The 26,565-nt window shown below is 36.4% G+C and overlaps 1 protein-coding gene across 1 annotated transcript in view; it reads left to right on the top strand.

Moving 5' to 3' along the window:
- Nucleotides 1-26,565, top strand: part of O-fut2 (O-fucosyltransferase 2) — a 49,174-nt gene that overhangs the window by 11,052 nt on the left and 11,557 nt on the right. The window contains exon 6 of the mRNA XM_090379414.1: nt 11,202-11,325. Within this exon, the coding sequence (XP_090235540.1) occupies nt 11,202-11,325 (124 nt within the window). The remainder of the gene's footprint in view (nt 1-11,201; nt 11,326-26,565) is intronic.

Below are 26,565 nucleotides of genomic sequence, written 5' to 3'. Positions count from 1 at the left end.
TGTTAACAAGCATGGCAAGCTTTAACTAAGCTCATTGAGCTAGTTTTAACTGAATTCATTGTTAATTTTATTATTACAAAAACACTAATAATAAAATCTGACAACTGGAATATATTAAAATAGTTTATGAAATTTCTTTTTAATATCCTTTTCTTTTCTAAACAAACTGGATCCCTTCCTCTGTAACCCTGTGCTTCAGCAGTGCAACAATAGATTATCATATCTCTAGACCCTCTTGATAATTGTTTGAATTATCTGACTGTGTGACTGGTGATTTAAGTTTTATTTAAAATGACATTGAGATATTTTGTGGAACTAAGTTGCAGAACATTTTTCACAGGCCTAGAAAGTAGAAGAATGAAACAGGTCAGCTGTTATACATAAATACCTAACAACTTATGTTCTATGCTGTTTGTCAAACCAAAATGCTAGTTTAAGCTTTGAAATTAAAAACTAAGAACTTTTTACTATATAAGTCCTCTGAAGTTATCACTTTAGTAAATCTCTATTGTTACATGCTTCCAAAAAAGCATATTGTATTTTTATAGAAAACCATCAAATAAGGTGACATAGCAGCTTCTTGACTTAATTAAATATGAAAGAGTAGGCTGAATGAAGTAGGCATTGAATGAATTTATTCCGATAGATATTGCATTCATTTGAGTATGTACATATATAAGTTGAGAAGTAGAAATTACAGTAAATGTGAAAATGAGAGGTTGAGGTGTACATTATATAGGATGCCTACAAGAAGTGAAGCAATAAAGAAAGTAGAAGATAAGATAGGTTGGAATTTGAATGATTAAAGAAGGTGGTGGGGAAAAAAACCTTAGAAAATACAAGACATATACAGTAAGATATGTATATCTTACTGTATATCTCTAGGGGTGTATGGGATCTATCCAGTTATATTAAAGGAGGCAGCAAAGGAAGTAAGCAAATCCTTAGCCATAATTATGAGAGCTTCCTTGGACTCAGGGGAGGTACCCACAGACTGGAGATGTGCAAATGTGACCCCAATTCACAAAGGAGAATCAAAGGCTGACACAAGTAATTATAGACCTGTGAGTTTAACTTCTGTTCCAGGAAAATTAATGGAGGCACTGGTTAAAGAAGCACTGCAGGATCAACTAGACATGATTTCAGTTATATCTCGGACACAGCATGGTTTTGTTAAGGGGAAGTCTTGCCTGACCAATTTGATTGGATACTATGATGCAGTCACAAAAGAACTGGATGCAGGGAATAACTTTGATATTATATACTTGGATCTTAGAAAGGCTTTTGATACTGTTGCACATGGAAGACTGCTGCACAGATTGGAGCAGTGTGGCATTGGAGGCAAATTGCTGCTATGGATAAAGGGGTGGTTGAGAGGAAGAAGACAGAGAGTGGTAATCAATGGACACTGCTCATCGTGGCTAATGTTATCAGTGGAGTCCCTCAGGGTTCAGTGTTGGGTCCATTATTGTTTTCTGTATTTATAAATGATATTGATGATGGTATATCAAGCTTAATGTCCAAGTTTGCAGACAATACGAAGGTTGGCAGGGTTGTCAAGGATACTACTGACACTATGCTGCTGCACCAGGATCTGGAAAGGTTTTGCAGATGTGCTGAGAGGTGGCAAATGAAGTTTAACATTGACAAATGTAAAGTACTACATATGGGAAGGCCTCAGATGCCAAGCGTATTTCGAGGCCAAGCGATATTTGTGAGATTATAAAGTGCTCTTCAAAGGCGATTAAAGTTATTTTTAAGTTTATACATTTATCTAAAGCCTTATTTTTTTAAAACCGTTCTACACTTGAAAAGCCACAAGTTAGAACAGAGAAAGAAAAGCCACCTTTCTTTTTATTCATTTTTCTAGGTCACTAATCAACTAACACTTTAACCGCTTGGCCTCCTAGCGGCACTGCTCCTGCCTCCCCGTGGCGGGGCCGGAAATCTTGGCAAGTAAGTCCACTTGCCAAGGGCTAAAAGGAGCAATCATGGATAACACAGACCATAAGGATATTGAGAACGATAATTCAAAGAGACAAAAGACTGATCGGATGGCGCAACCTTGCCCATCGTTCTTAATCATCCACTCCCTTACTAGTCAGCCCATGAATAAATTGTCTCTGTTCGTCATACAAAAACATCTGGAGGGTATTGCAGGATCTCCCAAGATGGTGAAGAGACTGCAATCAGGAGACTTACTAGTAGAAACCACCAACCACAGACATTCCGAGAAGCTGTTACAACTTACAAGCTTTGCTGGCATTCCAGTTAAAATATCTCCACACACAACCCTAAATTCATCTAAGGGCGTGATATCCAGTTGGGACTTACTGAATGTCACCGATGAAGAAATAACCCAAGAACTACAGGGACAGAATGTAATTGAAGCAAAAAGAATAATGACTAAAAAAGATAATCAACTGACACCTACAAGAAATATTATTTTCACCTTCAATACACCCAACTTACCCTCCTCTGTAAAAGCAGGTTATTTACTTTTCCGCATCCGACCTTACATTCCAAACCCTTTAAGGTGTTACAAATGCCAAAAGTATGGCCACTCACAAACTGTATGCAGAGGAGTTCCTGTCTGCCCTAATTGTGGATCCTCAGATCACATACAAAGTAACTGTACAGCTACAAAAATGACCTGCCCAAATTGCAAAGGTGACCATCCTGCATATTCGAAGACATGTGAAAAGTGGAAAACCGAGAAAAAAATAGTAAAATACAAGGTTGAGAACAAAGTAAGTTACCCAGAAGCGAGAAAATTAGTCGCTCCTACTATAACCAAAAATATGACCTATGCCAATGCTGTAAAAAAATTTCAGACAGTCTCCACTCAAACTGATGTAACAGTTCCCACTAACAAATCAATTTCTGACTGGGCTAGAAATGTTCTTTCTAAGCAACAATCGAAGTTCTCTGACCAGGCAAATAATACTCCCCTGACAATACCAGTGGCAACTCCTGCTCCAGTCATAGATACCATATCTCATAGTTTAAACACAAATGTAGTGAAAAATTTTCAAGATACAACCATGGACACAGATGGCACATCCATACAGGAAGATCCCCTTCTAGAAATCCATGCAGAAGAAGAAATGGACACAGGTCGGCCAGTTTTCTCCAAAAAAGATAAATCTAAATTAGAACGTCATAAGCCAGTAACCTTCAAAAAGCAGTCAGATACATCTCCATCAATTAAACACAAATAATGCCTTGTATTTTACAATGGAATTGCAGAGGCTTTCGTTGCAACACAGATGATATCTGTGATCTAATTAACCGATATTCTCCAGTTGCCCTTTGTCTTCAGGAAACTTACCTAATCTCGCAAATTTCTCCTTCAATAAAGAACTATTGTCTTTATCGAAGAGATCGTAATACAGCAAGTGCTGCCCATGGTGGTGTAGCAATCCTAATAAATTCAAAGATCCCAACTAAACATATTCCACTTCAAACTGAAATAGAAGCTGTTGCTGTTCATATAACTCTCCATATTTCAATAACACTTGTCTCACTATACCTACCACCAAACCATACTTACTGTTTAAAAGATCTTGAAGATCTCCTCATACAGATACCTCCACCTCTCTGTATATTAGGGGATTTTAATGGACACCACCCCTTATGGGGCGGTCCTAAACTAGACACACGTGGTCGACTCATTGAAAGCTTTCTAGAGTCACAAAACCTCACCTTACTCAATACTGGTGTGCACAGTCACACACAACTCCCAACTGGACACACCTCAGCAATAGATCTCTCAATTTGTTCTCCAATACTCCTCCCAACCATAGAGTGGTATGTTTTAAATGATCCTATGGGCAGTGACCACCTTCCAATCATATGTAATTTTTTAATATTACAGTCTCCTTCAAACAAACTCTGCAGGAAATGGAAATTTGTTCGTGCAAACTGGGCAAATCGATCATCAATCTCTCTTGACAAGGAAAAAATCCAGCTCCAGAATATTGACAATGTAACAGATTACATCACATCACATCTCCTAAAAGTGGCCAAGGACACAATACCATTATCAAATCCCCCTGGTCGCAAGCATTATAATTACTGGTGGAATGACGAATGCACAAAAGCAAAGAAACAAAAATCAAAGCCTGGAATTTATTTTGGCAATGTCCAACCACAAACAATCTCATTAATTATAAGAAGCTAAGAGCAAAAGCACGATTTGTACAAAGGCAAGCCAAGAAAGAATCCTGGACCCATTTTGCATCGACCTTTACAGAAACACTGATCCGAAAACTATATGGAAAAAAATTAGACAGTTATCTGGTAAGTTTCCTACTATACCTTCTCCAATCCTCTCCTGGAAAGGGCAAGATCTATCCAGTTCCTTAGATATTGCTAATGCTTTGGGCAATACTTTTGCTGAAATATCAGCGGCATCAGCATATTCTACATCATTCCAACGAATTAAAAACACTAGAGGAAAGCATGCCATAAAATTTCAAACCACACGTACTCTGCCATATAACAAACCTCTGCAACACTCTGAACTTCTGCATGCCATTAGAACAGCCCACAATGGTGCTGCCGGGCCAGATGGCATTTATTATGTCATGCTTCAACATCTCAATGACAAAACTTTAAGCTTGCTTCTGGTTTTTTACAATTGTATATTTTTAGAAAACGTTTTTCCAACTTCTTGGCATCACTCTACTGTTTTGGCATTCCTAAAACCTGGGAAAGATCCAACTAACCCCTATAGCTATAGACCGATCTCTCTCTCTCTCTCTCAAGCTGCCTGAGCAAAATCCTTGAAAAAATTGTCCACAGAAGACTCGTATGGATCATTGAGTCACAACATCTAATGAGCCATAGCCAATATGGCTTTCGTAAAAATAGGTCGTGCTTAGATCTTATGGTCAAGGCTGAATTCGCCATTCGAAATGCCTTTGTTAAACGTGAACATCTTGTAATGGTTTCAATAGATATCAAGAAGGCTTTTGACACTACCTGGCGGCATGGCATACTAAGTGATCTTTACTCTCTTGGTCTGCGAGGCAACCTTCCTATATTTGTTCAGAACTTCCTACGTACTAGATCGTTTCAAGTTCAGTACCAACATGCCCTCTCCAAAACGTTTATACAGGAAGAAGGAGTACCACAGGGATCAGTACTGAGTGCCACTTTGTTTGCTCTTAGAATATATTCCATCACCAATCAGCTTCCAAATACAGTTGAGACCTACCTTTATGCAGATGATCTTTCCATCTCCTGCCATTCCCAAAACATGAGGTCTATTGAACGGCAGCTCCAGATATCACTTAATAAAATACAACAGTGGGCCAGCCTCAAGGCTATCAACTCTCGCAGCAGAAAACAGTTGCCATCCATTTTTGTAGACAGCGCAAACTTCATCCGGATCCTGAACTTCAAATTTATAATGTCTCCATCCCGGTCACTAATAGCATCAGATTTCTAGGATTAACACTTGATAATAAGTTAAATTTTATAGACCACATAAAAAATGTACGTACTTCGTCTAAAAAAGTTAATAATGCTCAGAGCTTTATCCTCCCAAACATGGGGCGCAGATCATACATCTCTGCTTCGGCTATATCGGGCACTAATCAGATCCCATCTTGATTATGGAGCTCCCATTATGATTCAGCCAGATTGAGTGCATTGCGCTGGCTTGATCCAATTCAACACAGTGCCTTGAGACTTTCACTCGGTGCTTTCAGAACATCACCAGCACATAGTCTCTACATTGATGCCCATGAACCCCCCCACTAACTTTACGTAGGAAAACACTGTTATTGAAGTATGCTGCCAAGATACAAAGCTGTGCCATGCATCCGACTCAGTCATACCTGTTCAATCCACCATTAGAAAACCTTTTCAGAAATAAACCAAGCATAGTAAAGCCAGCTGGTCTTCGCCTTCTTGAACTGATGCAAATTTGGAATGTTTCCATCCTTTCCGTACAACAGGTAACAACTTGTACTCAACCACCATGGGTTCCACCTCCTATACCGACCTGTGACACTTACCTGTCTCAATGGGGAAAGAACATTTTACAAACATCAAATATCAAACAACTTCATGAAGCTCACACTCAAAGATATCTTGACTTTTCTCCAATTTATACAGACGGCTCTAAATCTAATTCAAACATTGGAGCAGCTGCAGTGTTTCCAAATACCGTTATTTCAGCATCCTTGCCATCTGAATTCAGTATCTTCTCAGCTGAATTATATGCAATCAAACTAGCTTTACAGAATCTCTCTTCTGACTGCGCTTTAAAATCTGTTATTTATACTGATTCCCTCAGCTCAATCTTGGCTTTATGTAACCCCTTAGATAAAGTACACCCTGTTCTAGACGAAATAAAAAGCATATTACTAAAAATTGAAGAACACCATCAACTGGTCACCCTCTGCTGGATTCCAGCTCATTCTGGCATTTTGGCCAATGAACTGGCTGATAAAGCTGCAAAAAATCCAACTAGCTTCGACTTAACTGATATCCCTGTTCCGTCATCAGACTATGCATTAACCATTCAGGCTGCATGCCTGTCAAAATGGACAGCAATATGGCACTCTCAAATTAATAATAAACTATTTCAATTTAAACATGATCCAAAAATTTGGCGCTCCAGTGTCCGCACATCAAGACGAGAAGAGGTAGTCCTTTCAAGTGTAAGAATAGGACATACTTACCTGACCCACCTTTATTTACTCACAGGGAATGACCCGCCACAGTGTCCACTTTGTAATATAAATCTGAGTATTAAACACATTCTCATTGACTGCCCTTACTATGAACAAGACAGAACTTCAACCCTGCTATCACTGGTTAATCTTCGTAGACCAGTAACTTTAGAGAATCTCATTGGAGATGACGCAGATATTTCCGAATTTTTCAACTTCTTAAAGCAAACTGGACTTTTTAATCAATTCTGAATTTATGAAACTTTTTCATTTTTTATTATTATAAATGAATAGGCTTATTATAGCCAAAGTAGCTTATGCGCCATCAAACCCCCATATCAACAACAACAACATATGGGAAACAGCAACTTCAGAGCAACATATCAACTCTGTGGTACTACACTGACAGTGGTAGAGAATGAAAGGAACCTGGGGTTTGTTGTGCAGGCAGATATGAAGTTCTCTGAGCAGTGCAGATGGGCTGCAAGAGTAGCTCATGGTGTATTGTCAATGATATATAGGAATTTTTCTAGCAGGGATAAGGAAGTGATTATTCCCTTGTATAAGGCAATGGTCAGGCCACACCTAGAGACTGTATACAGGTCTGGAGGCCTCATTTCAAGAAGGATGTAGAGCTGCTGGAACGAGTACAGAGAAGGGCAACAAGATTAGTGAATGGAACAAAGGGGTGCTCATACGAAGAAAGGCTTAAGTTTAGCAAATTACAGTGTCTGGAGACTAGGCACCAGCGAGGTGATCTGATAGAGGTGTATAAAGCCTTGAATGGTTTGAGCATGCTCAATGCTGATGGGATTCTTCCTCTTGCTCAGAATAATCACCTGAGAGGGCATAAATTCAAATTGAGGAAAGACAGATGTAGGATAGACGTGCGGAAATTTGCCTTTAGCCAGTGGGTGGTTGGTTGGTGGAACAGACTTCCATCCCCTGTCGTGGAAGTTGATAGCCTAAATAAGTTTAAGGCTCAGCTGGACAGGTATTTCGAACGAACAGAGGGGTAAGTGGAAGTGTTTTTTTTTTTTTTTTTTTTTTTGACTGATGCTGCATAAGCTTGCTTTCTTGCATCAAATGCCTCTACTAATGCTAATGCTAATATAGCATAGCTACCAATGAACAGTATTGATATAAAAGACAAGAAATTTAGTGTTTATTTCAGTACTACCTAGTGTTTGGAGTCCATTACATCAGACTGCAATATATCTGGATTGATGTTATAATGGATTTTACAGAAGCCATATGTTTTTAAAATTTTATTGTTGCCATGCAAGTACATGTAGACATGTATAGTGTCTTATGTAGGGCAACACCTGGAACGTCAGTTTAACTCTGCTGCCATACAAGTACATGTTATAAACTGAGTTGTTATTGTTATTATTTGGTTTTTAGGAGCATTAGCAACTAAGGCCATATTGCTTCGGGGATATGCAGTGGTTATTCTGCATCCTCCGTATTTGGTGGTCACGGGCTCGAACCCCGGTCTAATCAAGAAGCGTGTGTCACGCACTACTGCTCCTGCCCACCTGGCTACAGAGGCGCCATATAAACTGAGTTCAATGTGCTTGTTTGTTTGTTATTTGGTTTTTAGGAGCATTAGCAACTAAGGCCATATTGCTCCGGGATATGCGGTAGTCATTCCCTGACCTTTCCGTATTTGGTGGTGACGGGTTCGAACCCCGGTCTAATCAAGAAGCGTGTGCTACGCACTGCTGCTGCTGCTCCTTCCCACCTGGCTACGGAGGCGCCAGTTCAATGTGCCACCAGGGCCATAGGCCCATATACACTTCGTTACATGTATTACAATTATCAGCCAAGAACGTATGCTATAGACCATTCCACTATTTACAAAACACTGGAAGTGAAAAGCCACATGCTAGAACATGAAAATAACTGGTTTATCTGAATTATTTTTGCTATTGTTGAAATTTATGGCAAAAATTTACTCTGCACTGTCTAATTTTATAGAAAAAAAAAAAAGCTTTTGCAGTATTATTTGCTTCATACTGCAATTCCTTTTGGCTTGAGTAAAACTTATCAATCTTTGTAGCTGCATCAAACAGACAGGTTTGATGTCTGTTATTTTGTGCCAGCATAATACACTTTCCAGGTCAGCTATGGCTTCCAATATGATTGGTGGTGGTGGGATGAGTTCTTCATCGCCGTTGGCATCTTCTTCTTGGACTGCATCCTAACTGTCCAGCAGTTATATTTGCTACACTCACGTGGTTGAACATACATAATCAGTATTTGCCAAGTCAATAAAATCACCTTGTGTGGGAAGCCTTTCTTCAAAAAGCTTTTCAGCCTTTTCTGCTTCTGCATAAATCCTTGAAATTCCTATTCCTTGTCATCATCACTACATGTATCACCAGTGTCTTCATGGATTCAGTTTGGAACTAGAGAACACTTCAGCAAGTCCTTTAACCAGCACTTTTCAGTGAATGTGAATGCTGGTGTGACAGCTTCCCACGTTGTTGCAACAAGAAACGTATCTTTCAAGCTTTGTTCCTTAAGCTTTCAATCAGTGGCATAGCATCATTAGCAATATTTTTGAACTAAAACTTTCCTCTAATTCATTTTGAAGATTGAAATGATACCCTGCCCCATTGGCTGGATTTTTAGTGTAGTATTCTGTGGTAAATAAAGGATGTAGACCTTCTTCACTTTGCTAATGAATGAATCTGAAGAAGAATGTACAGGGTAATTATCAAGCAGAAGAATGGCTTATGGTTCAAGCTTTTTTTGACATTATATATTTTTTTAACTGCAGGAACAAGTTCTTTGTGAAACCATTCCTCAAAAATTGTTGCAGTTACACAAGCATTTTTGCTGTGCTTATAGCAAAACAGAACAGAGCATGATTGATATGATGTTTTCATCATGTCAATTTTACAAGTTTTTTCTTTTTTTCTGCAGATCAGAAATACATTAATTCTCAATTTTATCAATGTTATGAATAGCTCTTTCCATGTCAGTATATTGTTTTAGTCACTTTGCTCCCATTTGGAAATTTTAGAGTTTAAATCCTATCATAGAAGCTATTCATTTTTTTTGTGACGAAAAGATTAATAGCATAAAAGTTTAGTGTTTATATCCTCCATTTCAGTAGAGAGAGAGAGAGAGAGAGAGGGGTGGGGGCTGATTTATCTGTGCTGGTTAAAAATTCAATAAAAGTTGGGAAGAATCAGAATAAGTAAACCCTCACTAATCCAATTACAATTAATCTGGATGTTGGATAATTTCTAGATCAAAATACGAAAAAGTCTTTCACAGTTGAGTACTGTACTTTAAAAGACACATGGGATTTAGGAAGACAGATGAGTCACTCTGCACAGAGAGACGGAACATACATCATTGTCTTGCATGTTGTTCAGTACTGTTGTTGACTCTGATTTGGGTGGGTGTAATTATATTGCTTCATTTGCATACTTCTTTATATGTATATGTGTAAATAAGTTAACATATTTTATATATTATGGTTTTATGTAATTTTTGGCTAAACCACAACACCATTGGCTTGTTGAGGTCCTCCCATGCAGACGGTTTCATAATTTTCCTGATAGTCATGCCTTCAATGCTATCAGTTGTGCCCGCAAAATCTAATAGCTTCCTTTTATTTTTTACAATGTCACTTATGGTTTAGTTACCAACATTATAATAGTTCATTAAAGATTTAACAGATGCATCATTTTTAAACTTTTGAATAATTTCAAATTTTTGTTCAGTTGAAGCACAACTCTTTTGTGTTTACCCATCATTTTCACAATTTCTAATATATTTACTATAAAAAAAAAAAAAAATTCAACACTCCTGACATAAATAACAAAACAATCTTTTTTTTGTTTTTTGCGGTGCGATGGAGCATGATCCACATGACGTACTAAAACAAACTTAACATTTGTTCTCTTTCCATTGTTTTTTTGAGCAGCTAGTGTGAAGACAGCAGGGATTGCAGGATAATACATTAATCTGCAATCATGACTTATAATGCCACTTCTTGTTGCTTATTTATGACTTGCAAAACATCTGTTTATACCTTTCTATTTATTACTTGAATTTTATGATTTCCAGTGGATATATATATTTTTTTAACTTTGGGAGTCTTGATGTGTCCCAGTTAATCGAGAGTCTGCTGTACAACTTCTGAGTCTTCTATTGATGGATAAATATATTATCTTTTTATAGTTTTTAAATAAAGGAACTACAGTGATATTTTTTTTTTAATTTATTTTCATCAGCACTACCTTATATCAATAAATTTTCTATTTATTTGTGTTCTAAGTTTTTTTGTCTTTTAGGGCAATCTTTTGCTTCCCTAATCCAGATTATTGCTTAATTCGGATGACTTCTCCCCCACAGTTAATTCTGATTAGCGAGGGTCTACTGTATATCTTGATGCTGATTGTTGAGGAATAATTTATTAAAATATTTAAAAAACTATTGTTATAAAACGTTTCAATGGAAAATTACAATAAATAAATTAAAAATTTTTTTTTTTAGAATTTCAAGATCTAAAGAACTATCTTCCACAAGCTGTAAGATTTGTACTACCATCAAATGCTAAGCTTGAGTACAAAGATGGCAGCATTGCTATCATAGATCAATGGATTTGTGCACATGCAAGGTAGTAAGAGTTTTTTTTTTTTTTTTTCTGTTTCCTCCTATTCCTGTAAAATAAATAGATTAGAGGTAAAATTTATTTATTTGTTAATTATTTTTAACAGTCATCCTAGCAAATTCCATTTTTAAACAAGCCCTCAAAGATTGATATTTTATGTAATATTTTTATTTTATTAAATACTTTGGCAGACCCTGTCTTGTTTTGCTGGAATATTTCTAATATTTACATGTCTTTTGTGGAAAGTTTTCTTTTCATCTTGATTTTAGTAAGGTCTGTGTTATTGTTTTTTTCTTTCTTTTACATTTTTCATATACATGTTTACGTTATATTTTATTTATTGATGTGAACTTCAAAATCCACTGTTAGTCACAATGTGGCTCTACTCATGTTTATCATGAAGGAAATTGTAAATTGTTATTTCTCAAAATTATTTGCTTTTGGAAAAATTTTGAAATATGTGAAGCTTGCCTGAGAATTGGTTTCTTTTTTGGGAGTATCATTTTCTCCAAGTGTGTCTGACACATCTCATTAAATAACTAATAAATAATCGGTTTCTTCTTACTGAAAGCTGGATTGTGTTAAAATTGATTTTGTTTTCATTTTCTAAGAGTTGATAGGTCCGCATTGATACTGAAAATGCATTATTAAATTTCATTGAAATTTTAGATGTAGTATAGATAATCCAATAATTAAATACAGTAAGAGCCCATTTATCTGGTCTACCACAACCCAGAAATCTTGTGCAACTGATAAAATTCCAAATAACTAGTGTATAACCCATCATAAAATGTTGAGTAAAACATGTAGTTGAATTTTTGAGAAACTGAATATTTATTCTATTTATATACATCAGCAAAACTTAAGCATCAGCCAAAAAAAAAAAAAAAAAAAATCTTCCAATTTCACCCATCCACTTGCTCCAGATGTTTGTCTAGTTCTGCCTTGAATCTATTTAAGCTATCATCTTCTACAATGACAGATAGAAGTTTGTTCCAGCAATCAACCACACACTGGCTAAAGGCAAATTTCCACACAATCTATCCTACAACTGTCTTTCCTCAATTTGAATTTATGCCCTCTCAGGCGATTATTCTGAGCAACAGGAAGGATCCCATCAGCATTGAGCATGCACAAACAATTCAAGACTTTATACACCTCAATCAGATCAGCTCACAGGGTGCCTAGTCTCCAGACACTGTAATTTGCAAAACTTAAGCTTTTCTTAGTAAGAGCAACCCTTTGTTCCATTCACTAATCTTGTTGCCCTTCTCTGCCCTCGCTCCAGCAGCTCTACATTCTTCCTAAAATGAGGCCTCCAGACCTGTATACAGTACTCAAGGTGTGGCCTGACCATTGCCTTATACAAGGGGATAATCATCTCCTTTTCCCTGCTAGAAAAATTCCTGTATATCATTGACAAGACACCATGAGCTACTCTTCTGCACTGCTCAGAAAACTTCATATCTGCCTGCACAATTCTCCCCCCCCCAGGTCCTTTTCATTCTCTACCACCGTCAGTGTAGTACCACACAGTCAATACGTTACTCTGGGGTTACTGCTTTCCATATGCAGTAGTTTACATTAGTCAATGTTAAACTTCAGTTGCCACCTCTCAGCCCATTTGCTGAACTTTTCTAGATCCTGTTGCGGCAGTGTACTGTCATTAACAACCCTGCCAACCTTTGTATCTTTTGCAAACTTGGACATTAAGCCTTTTGATGATATACCATCATCAATATCATTAATAAATACAGAAAACAACAATGGACCCAACACTGATCCCTGAGGGACCCCACTAATAACATTAGTCCATGAAGAGCAGTGTCCATTCATTACCACTCTCTGTCTTCTCCACTCAACCATCCCTTTATCCATAGCAGCAATTTGCCTCCAATGCCCACTGCTCAAATTTGTGCAGCAGTCTTCCATGTGCAGCAGTATCAAAAGCCTTTCTAACATCCAAATATATGATATCAAAGTTATTCCCTGCATCCACCTCCTTTTGTGACCACATCATAGTATTCAATCAAATTGGTCAGGCAAGACTTCCCCTTAACAAAACCATGCTGTGTCCGAGCTATAACTGAAGTCTTGTTTAGATGATCCTGCAGTGCTTCTTTAACCAGTGCCTCATTTAATTTCCCCTGGAACAGAAGTTAAACTAACAGGTCTGTAATTACTTGTGTCGCCCTTTGATCCTCCTTTGTGAATTGGGGTCACATTTGCGCTTCTCCAGTCCATGGGTACCTCCCCTGAGTCCAAGGAAGCTCTCATAATTATGACTATGGGTTTGCTTACTTCCTTTGCTGCCTCCTTTAATATAACTGGATAGATCCCATCCACCCCAGGAGCCTTTCTTATGTTTATTTTCAACAATTTCTCATCCACTTTGCTCTCAGTTATTACAAAATCATCTAGCTCGTGGCAATGGTTTAATTCACCTCTGGCATTCCCACCCCGAATAACTCCTTATGTGTGAATGTAGATGCCAAATACTCATTTACTTTGTTAGCTACCTGAGCAGGATCATCAACAGTTGAATCATCGATATCCATTTTACCAATCTGATTCATCCCTTTTCCTTCTAGAGTTTACATAAGTAAAGAACTCTTTGCTGTTTTTCTTTGCATCCTTTGCCAAAGATTTCTCGTAATCTGCCTTTGCCTGCCTAACTGTCTTTGGGACTTGACTAGCTTACATCTGTCTTAGGCTTTCGTGTCACCCATTAATTTTTTTGTATCCTGTGCATTTTTCTTCTCCGCCACATGTCTGATTAGTTCATCTGACCTGCATTTAGGCCTAAACCTTGAACAATATTTTTTAGTTGGTATGAAAAAGCCTAGGAACTTCCAAAACAAGTCTTTGAATGCTTCCCATTTTGAATTTGCTGTTGGTAACATCATCAGTTGGTCCCACTGTACAGAACTTAAAAAATCTCTGAGACCACTGTAGTCACCTTTATGAAAGCAAAAACCCTTCCCTTTACCCCTGATGTTAGTTAGCTCTTTGAATAAATCCCACTTCAGCACACTGTGATCACTGCCACCTAGAAATTCCTTTATCTGCAGATTCTTAATGCATGAAGAATTACTACTGATAATCAGATAAAGAGTATTACTCTGCCTCCCGAACACGCTGCTGTAGAAAACAATCATCCAATAAATCCACAAAAGCCTTGCTAGTGTGTAAGTAACCAACCCACAAATTCCGGTCAATATCTGGGAAATTAAAATCCCCGATTAAAATTCACTCTGATTTACTGTCCCACTCTATTTCTTTGTACAGTTGTTTACTATATTCATCAGAGTCATTAGGCCTATAACACACTCCTACTCTCAATTTTGATCTCCCAATGCTTATGTCACACCAAACTGACTCGACACTGCACTATCCACCGATGTCGACTGGCTTCACTTCCTTGGATTTTATGTGTTTCTTAACTAATAGCATAACCTCTCCTCCTTTCCTATCCTGTCTATCCTTCCTGTACACGTTGTACTCCCCAAATTCCATTTCTGCATTCCTTATATCTGTGTGGCACCACGGCTCTGATATCCCAACAATATCTGCCTTTGGTGTGTTGACCAACACCTCAAATTCATCAAATTTATTTACCAAACTCCTAGCATTGGTGTACGTGCAAGTATACATATGCCTGTTCCTCATCTTAACTACCCTAACACAACCCATGTGTTTACTTGTACCGCAATGATTCCCAACAGTATTTGAAATCCCCTGCATCTTGTTTTCCGGGCTGCTGCTCATTCCAATAGAAGTAGTGCAAGAATCACTTTCAGCTCTGCCAGGGGCAGAGCTGAAAGTGATTAGTCCGTGTATACCCCTAAGCTAAGAGTTTTCTGACCCACCTAGCACTGCCTCGATAGCATCAGCAAATACTTGTATATATTCCAAATTATTCCAAATATTTGCTGATAGCGTCAGCAAATATTTGGAATACTTCATTCTGGTTTATCCAGGATTTGATGATGCGAGCAGTGAGTATTGATTCATCCATGCTGGGCTTACCCATATGGTAAATTTTTTATGATCAAATGACAATTTTTTTATATTTTTTAACTGTTTTGCTTATTATCATCGAAATTTAACTTAATGCAAAATTCCCTGCATTTAGTTCAATAATGTGTTGAAAATTTACAGTATACTGCAAGAGTGTAAGATAAAATACTTCATTCTTCATTCATATCTAAGAGGAAACTTCTAGAATGCGCTACGACTAGATTAAGGGTCACACGAATATTCATAAATAATCAATAAAAATTCTATCTTTTTGATGGTTTTTTTTTTTTTTGTCAGTTTGCAACCTTTATCAGATGCAATTTTTATTTTGATCATGAGAAAACAAAACATAAAGTATATATGTATAGGTGATGTTTTTTTTTTATTTATCCAAACATTTCAATTGCTAATGAAAAACATGTTTTTAATGTATGGAGTGCATTACATTTCAGCACATTAGGAAATAGTAACAATTCATGAGTTACAACAAAAAAAAAAAAAAACAGAACAAAAAGTAATGCTTTTTATGTACAAACTGAGAAAATTTTGTTTCTTTACATCACCCATTCATTCTTCTAACCAGCACATGGTAACAAACAATATTTAGTGCTTTAGCTACAGCTACAATATATGTATGTCTAGCCTATGTGATATGTATGAAAAAAAAAAAAATAATAATAATAATTGACAAATTTGTATTGGTTCAATTTTATTGAAATTTGAGAGGGCACGACAAATTGCTCTAACAGAGCAAAATATAAAATTTTACAAAAATCCATCATCTGGGAGTCTAGTTGATGCAGTTATTAGGTGCAGATGGACAGAAAATAAATAAATAAATTGTCAGATTTCTGTTGGTCCAATGAAATGTGAGGTGGCTCTACAAATCTTTCTAAAAGGAAAGATCTGTACTGCTATTCCACTAGTCACCAAATATAACATTTCATAAAAATCCATTCCACTGGGAATTGAGTTATGTGAGGATGAAAAAAAAAAAAAAAGGATTAATAATCCACCAGATTTCTGTTGGTCCAATTTAGCACTTATGCTCAGGTGTCTAAAAATCATCACATATCTTGTTTGTTCTCCATGATAGGATACTGGTTTCACCAATTGTCACTCATTTGGAGATGTTTGGGTTTAAATCCCATCAAAGAATGAACGAATTCTTATAGCCCTTTGCATTTTGGGTTATGGTTAGCCAATCTCCAGACCTGAATGGTAATAGTAATAGCCATATAGTGCAAGGAAGCCACAGGCTTTTACTTGCACAGCCTGGAAAAAAAAAAAAAAAGCTGTTAAGTGGAGGGAGTAAGATTTTCCCATATGAGTTATTCCAGGCATAAATAAAAACAATGACAATACCTTGCTAACCCTTTAGCAGATGCATCAGAAAACACACACACACACACACACACACACACACACACACACACACACACACACACACACACACACACACACACACACGGCAGATAATGTCTATAGTAACAGCAGTCTTGTTATCCAAAACATAATATACTGGAGGAGTAATAAAATTCACGCTCACATACTTTTAATAGATATTTTAATTTTTCAATTGTAGGATAATGTGGGAAACCTGCTGGACAATTAATTATTTTTTTAATGATCACAATTTTCAAAAGAAAATGTGTTCATTATAATATTTTCTGTGTGAAATAATGTGTGGCAGCTGAATAATGGAATTTTGCCATCAGCTTTCAAAGTTTCTGTGGCGATTGAAAATACTTCTAAATCTACTGCCTTTTACAAATCACCAACTCTGCAGGAATTAGTTCTGAATACTTCACCTTACTTTTGAGATGTCCACTTAGAAAATAATTCATGTTGTTTAAATTGGACAACAGAGTGACTCAAATGTTTTCTTCAAAAATTCTAACATCGTCCACCGTATGAGGTTGTATTGTGCCATCTTGTTTGAACTATATTTCTGTGGCATATACTTCATGCCTCATGAGGAAAAAAAATAAAGCTGTTCTGCATAACATTGAAGAAAATGTCAGAAGTCACTTATATCTTCATGAACACAGGTACAAAAATGCCAATACTAGAAAGGTCACACCACACTGTCACTCATTGAGCAAGGGATAATGATATTTTGATAATGATAGGAAGATTTTCTGAATCCCAGTAATGAGCATTTTGTTTGTTCCACATAACTATCTAAATGAAAATGAACTTTATCAGAGAACCACAATGCATTTAAAATATGTACCTATTCCCAAGAATGTTAGAAAGCTTGTTATTAAAGTTGAGTTTCCACTCAGGTGGAAAATGAAAATGAAAAGCACCTGGGGTAATCATGTAGCCAGATTTTATGTTCTCTGAGCAGTTCAGAGAGTCTGCCAGGATAGCTCATGGGATTTGTCAATGATATACAGAAATTTTGCTAGTGGGGTTAAGAGGTGATTATTCCATTGTATAAGGCAATGGCTAAGCCACATCTTGAGTACTACATAGAAGTCTGGATGCCTCATTTTAGGATGTAGAGTTGCTAGAGTAAATACAGAGAAGGGCAACAAGATTAATGAGAAGAACAAAGGGGTGTGCTTACCAAGAAAGACTTAAGTTCTGCAAATTGCCATATCTGGAGACTAGGTACCTGTGAGGCAATCTGATTGAGGTGTTTAAGGCTTTGAATGGCTTGAGCAGACTCAGTGCTGATGGGATTCTTCCTCTTGCTCAGACTATGCACATGAGGGAACATAAATTCAAATTGAGGAAGGATGGTTGTAGAATAGATATGCATAAGTTTGTCTTCAGCCAACAGATGGTTGATTGCTAGAACAAGCTTGATTCCGTTGTTGTGGAAGTGGATAGCTTGAATAAATTTAAGGAAGAAGTAGACAAACTATTGGACGAGATGGATAGGTGAAATAAGAGGTTTTTGTTTTGGCTGATGCTTTATCAGCTTGCTTTCTTGCATCATTAGCAACTACTAATACCAAACACTGACCTTCTAATTTTCCCAATTTCAGTTAACAGCACAGTTAACACCTTATAAAATAACTCTGTCTTATAAGGTTATGCTGGTAAGTCATAATGATAAGTTTTTCTTATTATGCTGTGGTTTCTGTTCATGTTGTGTGAGAGACAGAACAGAACAAGCATTTCTTAAGTCTTCTCACTTATATTTATTTGGCTTTATCCAGGATGCCAAGTGTGGATGGGCATACAGCATGTTCTTTCTGTTAATCAGAAGGCAACCTATTTCTTTAAACTGTTTGTAACTAAATTTCATACAGCATTTTTTCTTGGTGTATTACAAAAACCAAACTCCATACAGAACTTTCTCTGTACCTTAACCACATAATTTTCATTTTTGTAATATTCTTTCATAATGAAAACTTACTGCTTATTTCTTGGCTGCTATGATGTTTGGGGTTAAAATGGTATGGTTAAAAAGTTTCTAACATAAAGGCATGTAGAACCTATGCAGTTTTTTAGTTTCCACAAATGATGATGTGAAACTTGGCAATTTCATTTTAGCAAAGAAGTTTTCTTTCTTTCTGTGCTGTACTTTTAAGTGACAATAATTAATTTATTGTATGGTAGAATAAAGTCGTGGGTTACTATCTGGTGCTCTTTGAGGAAAAGATTATCAGCTCATTAATAATTAGCAATGGAGAACTCAATTCTTTAATCTCATTTTTACGTAAATAATTAGGCTGACATTAAACATTCACTGGACACACTAAATGATTTTACAACTCTGAACTGGCAAGCAACCAGTTTAGTCAAAGTAGTGAAACATTTCACAAATGAAATATATAATAGTTTTATTTAAAAAGTTTGATTCAAAGATTTCTACAGTGCATTGTGAATGTCAGACTTGTGTCAAGAATATTTCATGCATTTGGTATTCCCACACCCGTACTTGCCAGATACTAGCTCTTTTACTGTAGATGGTAATAGTACAGTAGATGCAAATAATAGATATTTTAAAAAATTGTAATTTTATATTATTATGTTATTTGAAGCTTTTGTGTATGAGATTGGTTTATATAACTATGAAATTTGCACAAACCATGTGTACACTGTATGAGAATGTGATAATATTTACAAATCACAAGTTCAGTTTCATAATTAGGATCAAGTTTTAACTTGAATAGATTCTCTTAACATTTCAGGCAGGGGTGGCTTGTTGGTAGGTACTGTGGAATGCAGCACCCCAGCTTTTTAAATCTAAATATACAGTCAATGGGGTTATATGAAATTTTGTGAAGAACAATGCAATGAATATTTTTATTAACAGGTCCTGCATATAGTATACTCATCCTCTATTTCCAATAATCAAAAAAAAATAAAAAATAAAAATAAAAAAGAATTGCTTTATTTAATACAAGTATTAAACAGGTGACAAAATGAATCAAAGGAACTGCAGAGCAAGCAGTGCCGATTTGATCGTTGACTGTGAAGGGTGTGTCACCACAATGTCGGTGTCTTTTTGTTATTCACAGGATTCACCCAAATTCCCATTAAGTAAATTATGTCAGTGTTAAGTCAATACTGAACATTCAACAGTGTAATTATGTGATTACAGCTTAATTGCGAATTGAGCTTGAACTTGCTAAGTTGAAGTTATGTTATATGAGGAGATGTGTAAGTAACACATTATTTCTACCACAGATGGTTTTGTGAAATTTGATTCGATCATGGCCTCCATGCTTCCCATGAAGTAAGTTGCATGACAATGAATAAACTTCAGCAACTTAGTTTTTCACAATTATCTCTCCAAGAGAAAAGTGAAATTAAAAAAGAAGGCCACCCCACTCCAGAGATTCAAATATGTCAGCTGGGAATAAGTAATAATAAGAAATATATTCGCAGTTTTAATACTGAATGGTACCAAAGGAAAAGTTGGCTTTATGGTTGTGAAGAAGTTAGAAATGCATTGTTTTGTTTTCCATGTTTACTGTTCGGAGGTGACTTAACGTGGACAAAAAGTGGCTTTACAAACAAAATGAAAGAAAAAACTGGAAAACAAGAGTTCAAAGAAACATATTCATAATGTGATTTCACTATCGCTTTTAGGAAGTGTAAATATTAAAGAACAGTGGGGCCTACAGACTTTCGATCTGCAAGCATAACTGAAAAGTTACCAAGAATTATGAGGTATTATCTAAAATAATAGACTGCATTAAATTTTGTGGACAGTTTGAAATTCCTTTATGTGGTCATGACGAAAAAAATGATTCTGAAAATCCAGGAGTATTCAGAGGATTAATAAATTTTGCCTCTAAATTTGATTCCAATTTAAAGAACCATTTAGAAAGTAATGCAGCATTTAAAGGCATTTCAAAAACTATTTAGAATGATATTATCATTATTATTATTAGCCATAGTGCAAGGAAGCCTGAAGCTTATGCTGCACCAGCCAAAAAAAAAAATATTTTTGAATTACCCCGAGAGAGAGAGAGAGAAGTAGAAGGAAATCACCAAGAAAGAGAAGAATGATGATATCCAGCTCAGGACCCTCAGTGTGCCAAGCCCATACTCACCAGATGTGAGCCACTGATATTCTTGACTGTTTGCTGTAAATATGCCGGGATGAAATAAAAAGAGAAATTAAAGAAGCTTCATTCGTAGCTGTCATGACTGATGACATAACAGATGTTTCAGAACATACACAAATGGTAATTGTTTTGAGATATGAACTGAATGGAGACATTTTCGAGTGTTTTTGGGGTTTTCTCACTCTGGAAAACCAAACGGCAGATGGAATATTGAAGTGCATTCTAGATCAGTTTGACATAATCCTCGAAGGAAATACTCAAAAACTGGTTGCTCAGATATTTGATGGTGCAAGTGTGATAAAAGGCAAGAAAGGGGGAGTTCGGGCTAAAATAAAAGAAGTGTGCAATAATGCACATTTTATTCACTGCTATGCACACCAGCTGAATCTGATGATGAGAAATGCAGCAAGTACTACCCAAGATTCAAGAATATCCTTTTCGAACCTCATGTTGATACCAACATTTTTCTCGAGATCACCACAGTGGTCTTTCTGTTCTCAGCAAGTATATGGACAGCCGTGTTCCCCATCTTTCCTCTACAAGATGTAACTTCAATATACGTGCCATGAACAGCATTTATGAAAATTTTTGAATCCTTAAAAAAAGTGCATGGAAGAAATACAAGCGACAGCAAATGCAGGTAAGAGATTTCAGAAGCAACTGGAATTTTGCACACCTTGAGTAATGAAAAATTCAGGTTCTGGTTAGAACTTTTCCATCAGATAATGCCTCATGTGAAAGTTATTTATAATCAAATGTAATCTCAAGAAATTTATGCATTTAAAATACATGAATATATAGAAAACTTTAAGAACGCCATTCTAAAAATCAGGAATTCAAAGTACTGTGAAAATCCTTCAAAAACACTCATGATTGAAACGAAGGAAGTATGCAACTATGTAAGTGTTCACATAGGTGAGAGATATTCTTTTACAAAGCAATTAATTGCTGATAAATTGCTTAACAAGGAGAACTTTGTTATTTTTTGTATACAAAAATGCCCATGGCAGAGGTAAGGGAGGCTACTGAGGCATATCCCATGATTGAAAGAGAAAAACTTCTGATGGGATTGCAAATTTTCTATAGCAAACATGATCTACACAATTATTGCAAATTAATTGAATTGCTGAAATTTATCTCAGAAAATAATCTAGCCAAATTCTTGGTGAACTTACAAAACTCATAAAAATTTTACCATTTTGACCAAACTTTTTGACCATTCCGATGACTATTTCAGAGCCCAAATTCTGCCATTCTGCATTAAAAAAGAATAAAAGTGTTTTTTAAGGAGCACTATGAATCAGGAAAGGCTAAATACTCAAGCAATGCTTTCAATAGAGAAAAGTGAACCAAACTTGAATGAAAAAGTTATTGATCTATTTTCAACAAATAAAAACGAAAGAATGGATTTTATTTTTAAATAAAATTTCAAGATTACCCAAGTCTGTTAATGGTAAGTGTCCAGTTAATGTATTGTAGTATTTTTAACTTGCTTATTATTATTACTATCTATGTCTACATGTCTTATAACCAAGGCAATTTAATGTAACTTTAAGAAGCAGCACCCCCATACATCAAAGTCACGAGCCACCACTGATTTCAGGCTAATAACTGCTTAGTAGAAAATTGTAGTTTAATATCTGTGCTGTTTATTCACAGAGTGGTAAATAGCTTTTGGAATATCATTCATGATACTAATAAATGTATACAGACTGTGGCACTATCATCCATCAATCAGAAGAGAATAGAAAGTGAAGATACCTTCATTGGAGCTAAAGGACATCGCTTGTGAGCTCTGCGGAATATAAGCACATATACAAGGTGTAGCAATAAAGTTCCCTGACTGGTGCTGTTGCGGTCATGTTTGATGAGTTTGAAAATAAATGGAAGTGGTATGTTGTAGTTCAAATGTCTCCAACGGATCATGGAATAGGATTGTCCAGTAGGCTGATAGGTTGAAAGTAACAACCAGTTTAGTTTGTAGTGTTAAATTTCCATGTCATGATTTTTCAATGAAGCAATAAATGAATATCAAATTTCACTTTAAACTGGTAAAATCTGCAACAGAAGCATATGAAATGTTAAAAACTGTTTCTGGTGATGAAATGTTTTTTTTTTAGGAGCATTAGCAACTAAGGCCATATTGCTCCTAGGATATGCGGTGGTCATTCCCTAAACTTTCTGCATCCTCCATATTTGGTGGTCACGGGCTCGAACCCCAGTCTAATCAAGAAGTGCGTGCTATGCACTGCTGCTCCTGCCCACCTGGCTATGGAGGTGCCATGTTAAGTTGTACTAGCATTGTTTGAATGGTAAGTAGTTCAAAGATGTTTAATATCTGTGCTAAAAAAGTTCCGGAAATTGAGGGAAGAGATTGTCATTTAACCCTCAGAATGATGGTTGATGAGTTGGATAGTAATAAGAAGATGATTCGTCAAATTCTGCATGAAGATCTAGGGAAAAGGAAAGTCTGTGCAAAATTTGTGCTGCACAGAGTCATGGATGAGCAGAAGCAATGAAGAATGTCAACTGCAAAGACATCATCCAGACTTGTCAAGAATTCCTTAACTGTATTGTCACTTGAGATGAGTGTTGGGTGTTTCAATATGACCCAGAGGTGAAGCTTCAGGGCATACAATGGATTTTGAAATCATTACCAAGGCTCAAAAAGTTTTGTTTACAGAAGTTCAGGATCAAGATAATGCTGATCATGTTTTTCGACACACAGAGTATGATTCACAAGAAGTATTTACCTGAAGGGGGAGTACTATCTCACCCAAATTGGGAGTATCTTTATAATACTTGTGGGAATCCTTCTATGAGAACAAGCCATATGAAAATAGACCTGCTCGTTCAGGATCAAAGAGCTTATTCAGAGTTGGAATGCAATTTAAATGAAATTTTTCAAAACACAACTGCACCTGTTCCACCTTGGACATATGTGTCTGTCTCTCAAGATATACACTTTCTCCAGTGGGTGAAAAAATATTATACCTCCCTGCAATATCAGACAGTTACATTCAGCTCATGCTACTATTATTATTAGCTATATGGTGCAAGGAAGCCTGAGGCTTATTCTGCAGGTGCCTCCATAGCCAGATGGGAAGGAGCAGCAGTGTGTAGAACACACTCCTTGATTAGACCGGGGTTCAATCCCGTCACCACCAAATACAGAGGATGCGGAAAGGTTAGGGAATGACCACTGCATATCCCAGAGCAATATGGCCTTAGTTACTAATGCTCCTAAAAACCAAATAACAAACAAGCTTATGCTGCACCAGCAAAAAAAAAAATTCCTGAGAGAGAGAGAGAGAGAGAATCAGAAGTAGAAAGGAATCACCAAGAAAGAGAAGAATGATGGTATCCAGCTCAGGACCCTGGGTGTGCCAAGCCCATACTCACCAGATGTGAGCCCCTGTGGTTAAACGAACAACCATGCCTGTAAAATTTATACAGGTGGTTCCAAAACTGACAGTATGGTAGATGCTGCAGCAGTTTTTCCTTTTTGTACAATTTCAGCCACACTACTGCTAGCTTGCAGCATCTTCACAGCTGAATTATATGCCATTAAGTAAGTACTTAGTAAGATTATTGAGCTTTTCATCTCATCTGCCATAATTTACGCAGACTCCCTCAGTGCTGTCTCTGCCATAATGAAGAATTTCTCCTCTTCTCATCCTACATTGAAGCACATTCATTCTCAGCTATTGTGCTGCAGTGTGTCCAATCAGTCAGTCAGTTTTTGTTGGATCCCTGGCTATTCTGGAATTCCAGGAAATGAAAGTGCTGACTTTGCCACTAAACGTTCTCAACCTGCTCTCTCACAACATCCTCAGGTTCCTTATACTGACTATAAGTCTGCCCTATGCAAAGCGTGCTATGATAAATGGGCACAGATCTAGAAAAGTAACACCAACAATAAACTTTAGATAAAAGAAGATCCAAAGTCTTTATAAACACTAATTTTTAATGTAAAATGAAGTATAACATGTAAGAAGTACCTATTTTATGTGTTGTTGGGGAACAATTTACAGGAAATAAATGTATTATTAGTTTCAACTTATTATTACTTTCAACTTATTTTCATCAACATACAATGTGTTTTGTGGAACAAATTATCATCGAATTTTGGGGCTCCACTATATACGATATGAAAATTATTTTTTTCATCCAGTTCCTTTGTGGCTACATCATAGTAACTGGTCAAACAAGATTTCCCCTTAACAAACCCATGCTGTGTCAGAACCATAACTACAATCCTGTCTAGATGATTCTGCATTACTTTTTACACCAGCGACTCCATTATTTTCCCTGGAACGGAAGTTAAGCTAACAGCTCTGTAATTACTTGTCATTCTTTGATTCCCCTTTGTGAAGGATACATTCACACATCCTCAGTCTGCAGTGACTCTCACTGAATCCAAAGATGCTCTCATAATTATGGCTAAGGATTTGCTAATGTCCCTTGCTGCCTCTCTTAATATAATTAGCTAGATCCTGTCCATCCCAAGTGCCCTTTTATGTTTAACTTCACTGGTTTCTCTTTTCTCTCAGTTATTAAAAAATCATTTACATCCCTCTTAGAGTTTGATAAACTTCTAGCATCCACTTCCATAAAGAATTCCTCTTTTGTGAATATAAATGCAAAATACTTATTTAATTTGTCAGTGACCTGAGCAGGATCATCAACAATGGAACCATCGATATCAGGTGGACCAACGTCATTCATCCCCTTCTAGCTGTTTACATAAGAAAAAAACTCTTTGCTATTTTGCTTTTCATTTCTTGCCAAATATTTCTAATAATATGTCTGAGCTTGCCTAATAATATATTTATTAGAAATATTAGAAATTATTATTAGAAATATATAATAATATTTCTAATAATATGTCTGAGCTTTTGTGACTTGATTGCAGACTAGTTTTACATCTGCCATAGGCTTCTGTATCACCTGATACAGAACCACCTGATATGCATTCCATGAAATTTTTCTTCTCCACAATGAGTCTCATTAGTTCATCTGACATCCATTTAGTTCTAAGCTTTGAATGGTATTTCTTAGTTGGTATGAAAAGCCTAGTAGTTTCTCTGAATATTTCCTTGAACACTTCCCATTTAGAATTTGCTGGTCAGTTGGTCCCAGAATTAAGAATTTAAATTTTCAATTTAAATTTAAATTTAAAAATGGTCCCTCTATAGAATTTAAAAACTGTCTGAGAGTGACCACTGTAGTCACCTTTACAAAAGCAAAAATCCTTCTCTTTACCCTTGATTGTAGTTGTCTTTAATTAAATTCCATAATTGTACACTCTGATCACTGCCTACCAGTGGGTCTTTTACCTGCAGATATATTATTATGGAAAAGAGGATTGCTTTCTCTTTTGTCTCTCTGGCATGATGCTTTGCTTTAGAAAAGTCATCCAGTAATCTAATGTGTGAATGACCAGCCCACAAATTTCAGTCAATATCTGGGAAGTTAAAATCCTCCATTATATGACATTAGCATTAGTAGAGGCATGTGATACAAGCCTTTATCCATACAAGAAAGGAAGCTTATACTGCATTAGCCAAAAAAAAAAAAAAAAAAAACCTTCCCATTTCACCCATCCATTTACTCCAAATGCTTGTCTAGTTCTGCCTTGAATTTATTTAAGCTGTCAGCCTCCACAACTATGGATGGAAGTTTGTTC

The sequence above is a fragment of the Mastigoproctus giganteus genome, chromosome 1 (assembly GCF_048544385.1).
Source record: "Mastigoproctus giganteus isolate SK-2022 chromosome 1, ASM4854438v1, whole genome shotgun sequence".
NCBI classification, from domain to species: domain Eukaryota; kingdom Metazoa; phylum Arthropoda; class Arachnida; order Uropygi; family Thelyphonidae; genus Mastigoproctus; species Mastigoproctus giganteus.
This window is presented reverse-complemented; position numbering and strand designations above follow the sequence as displayed.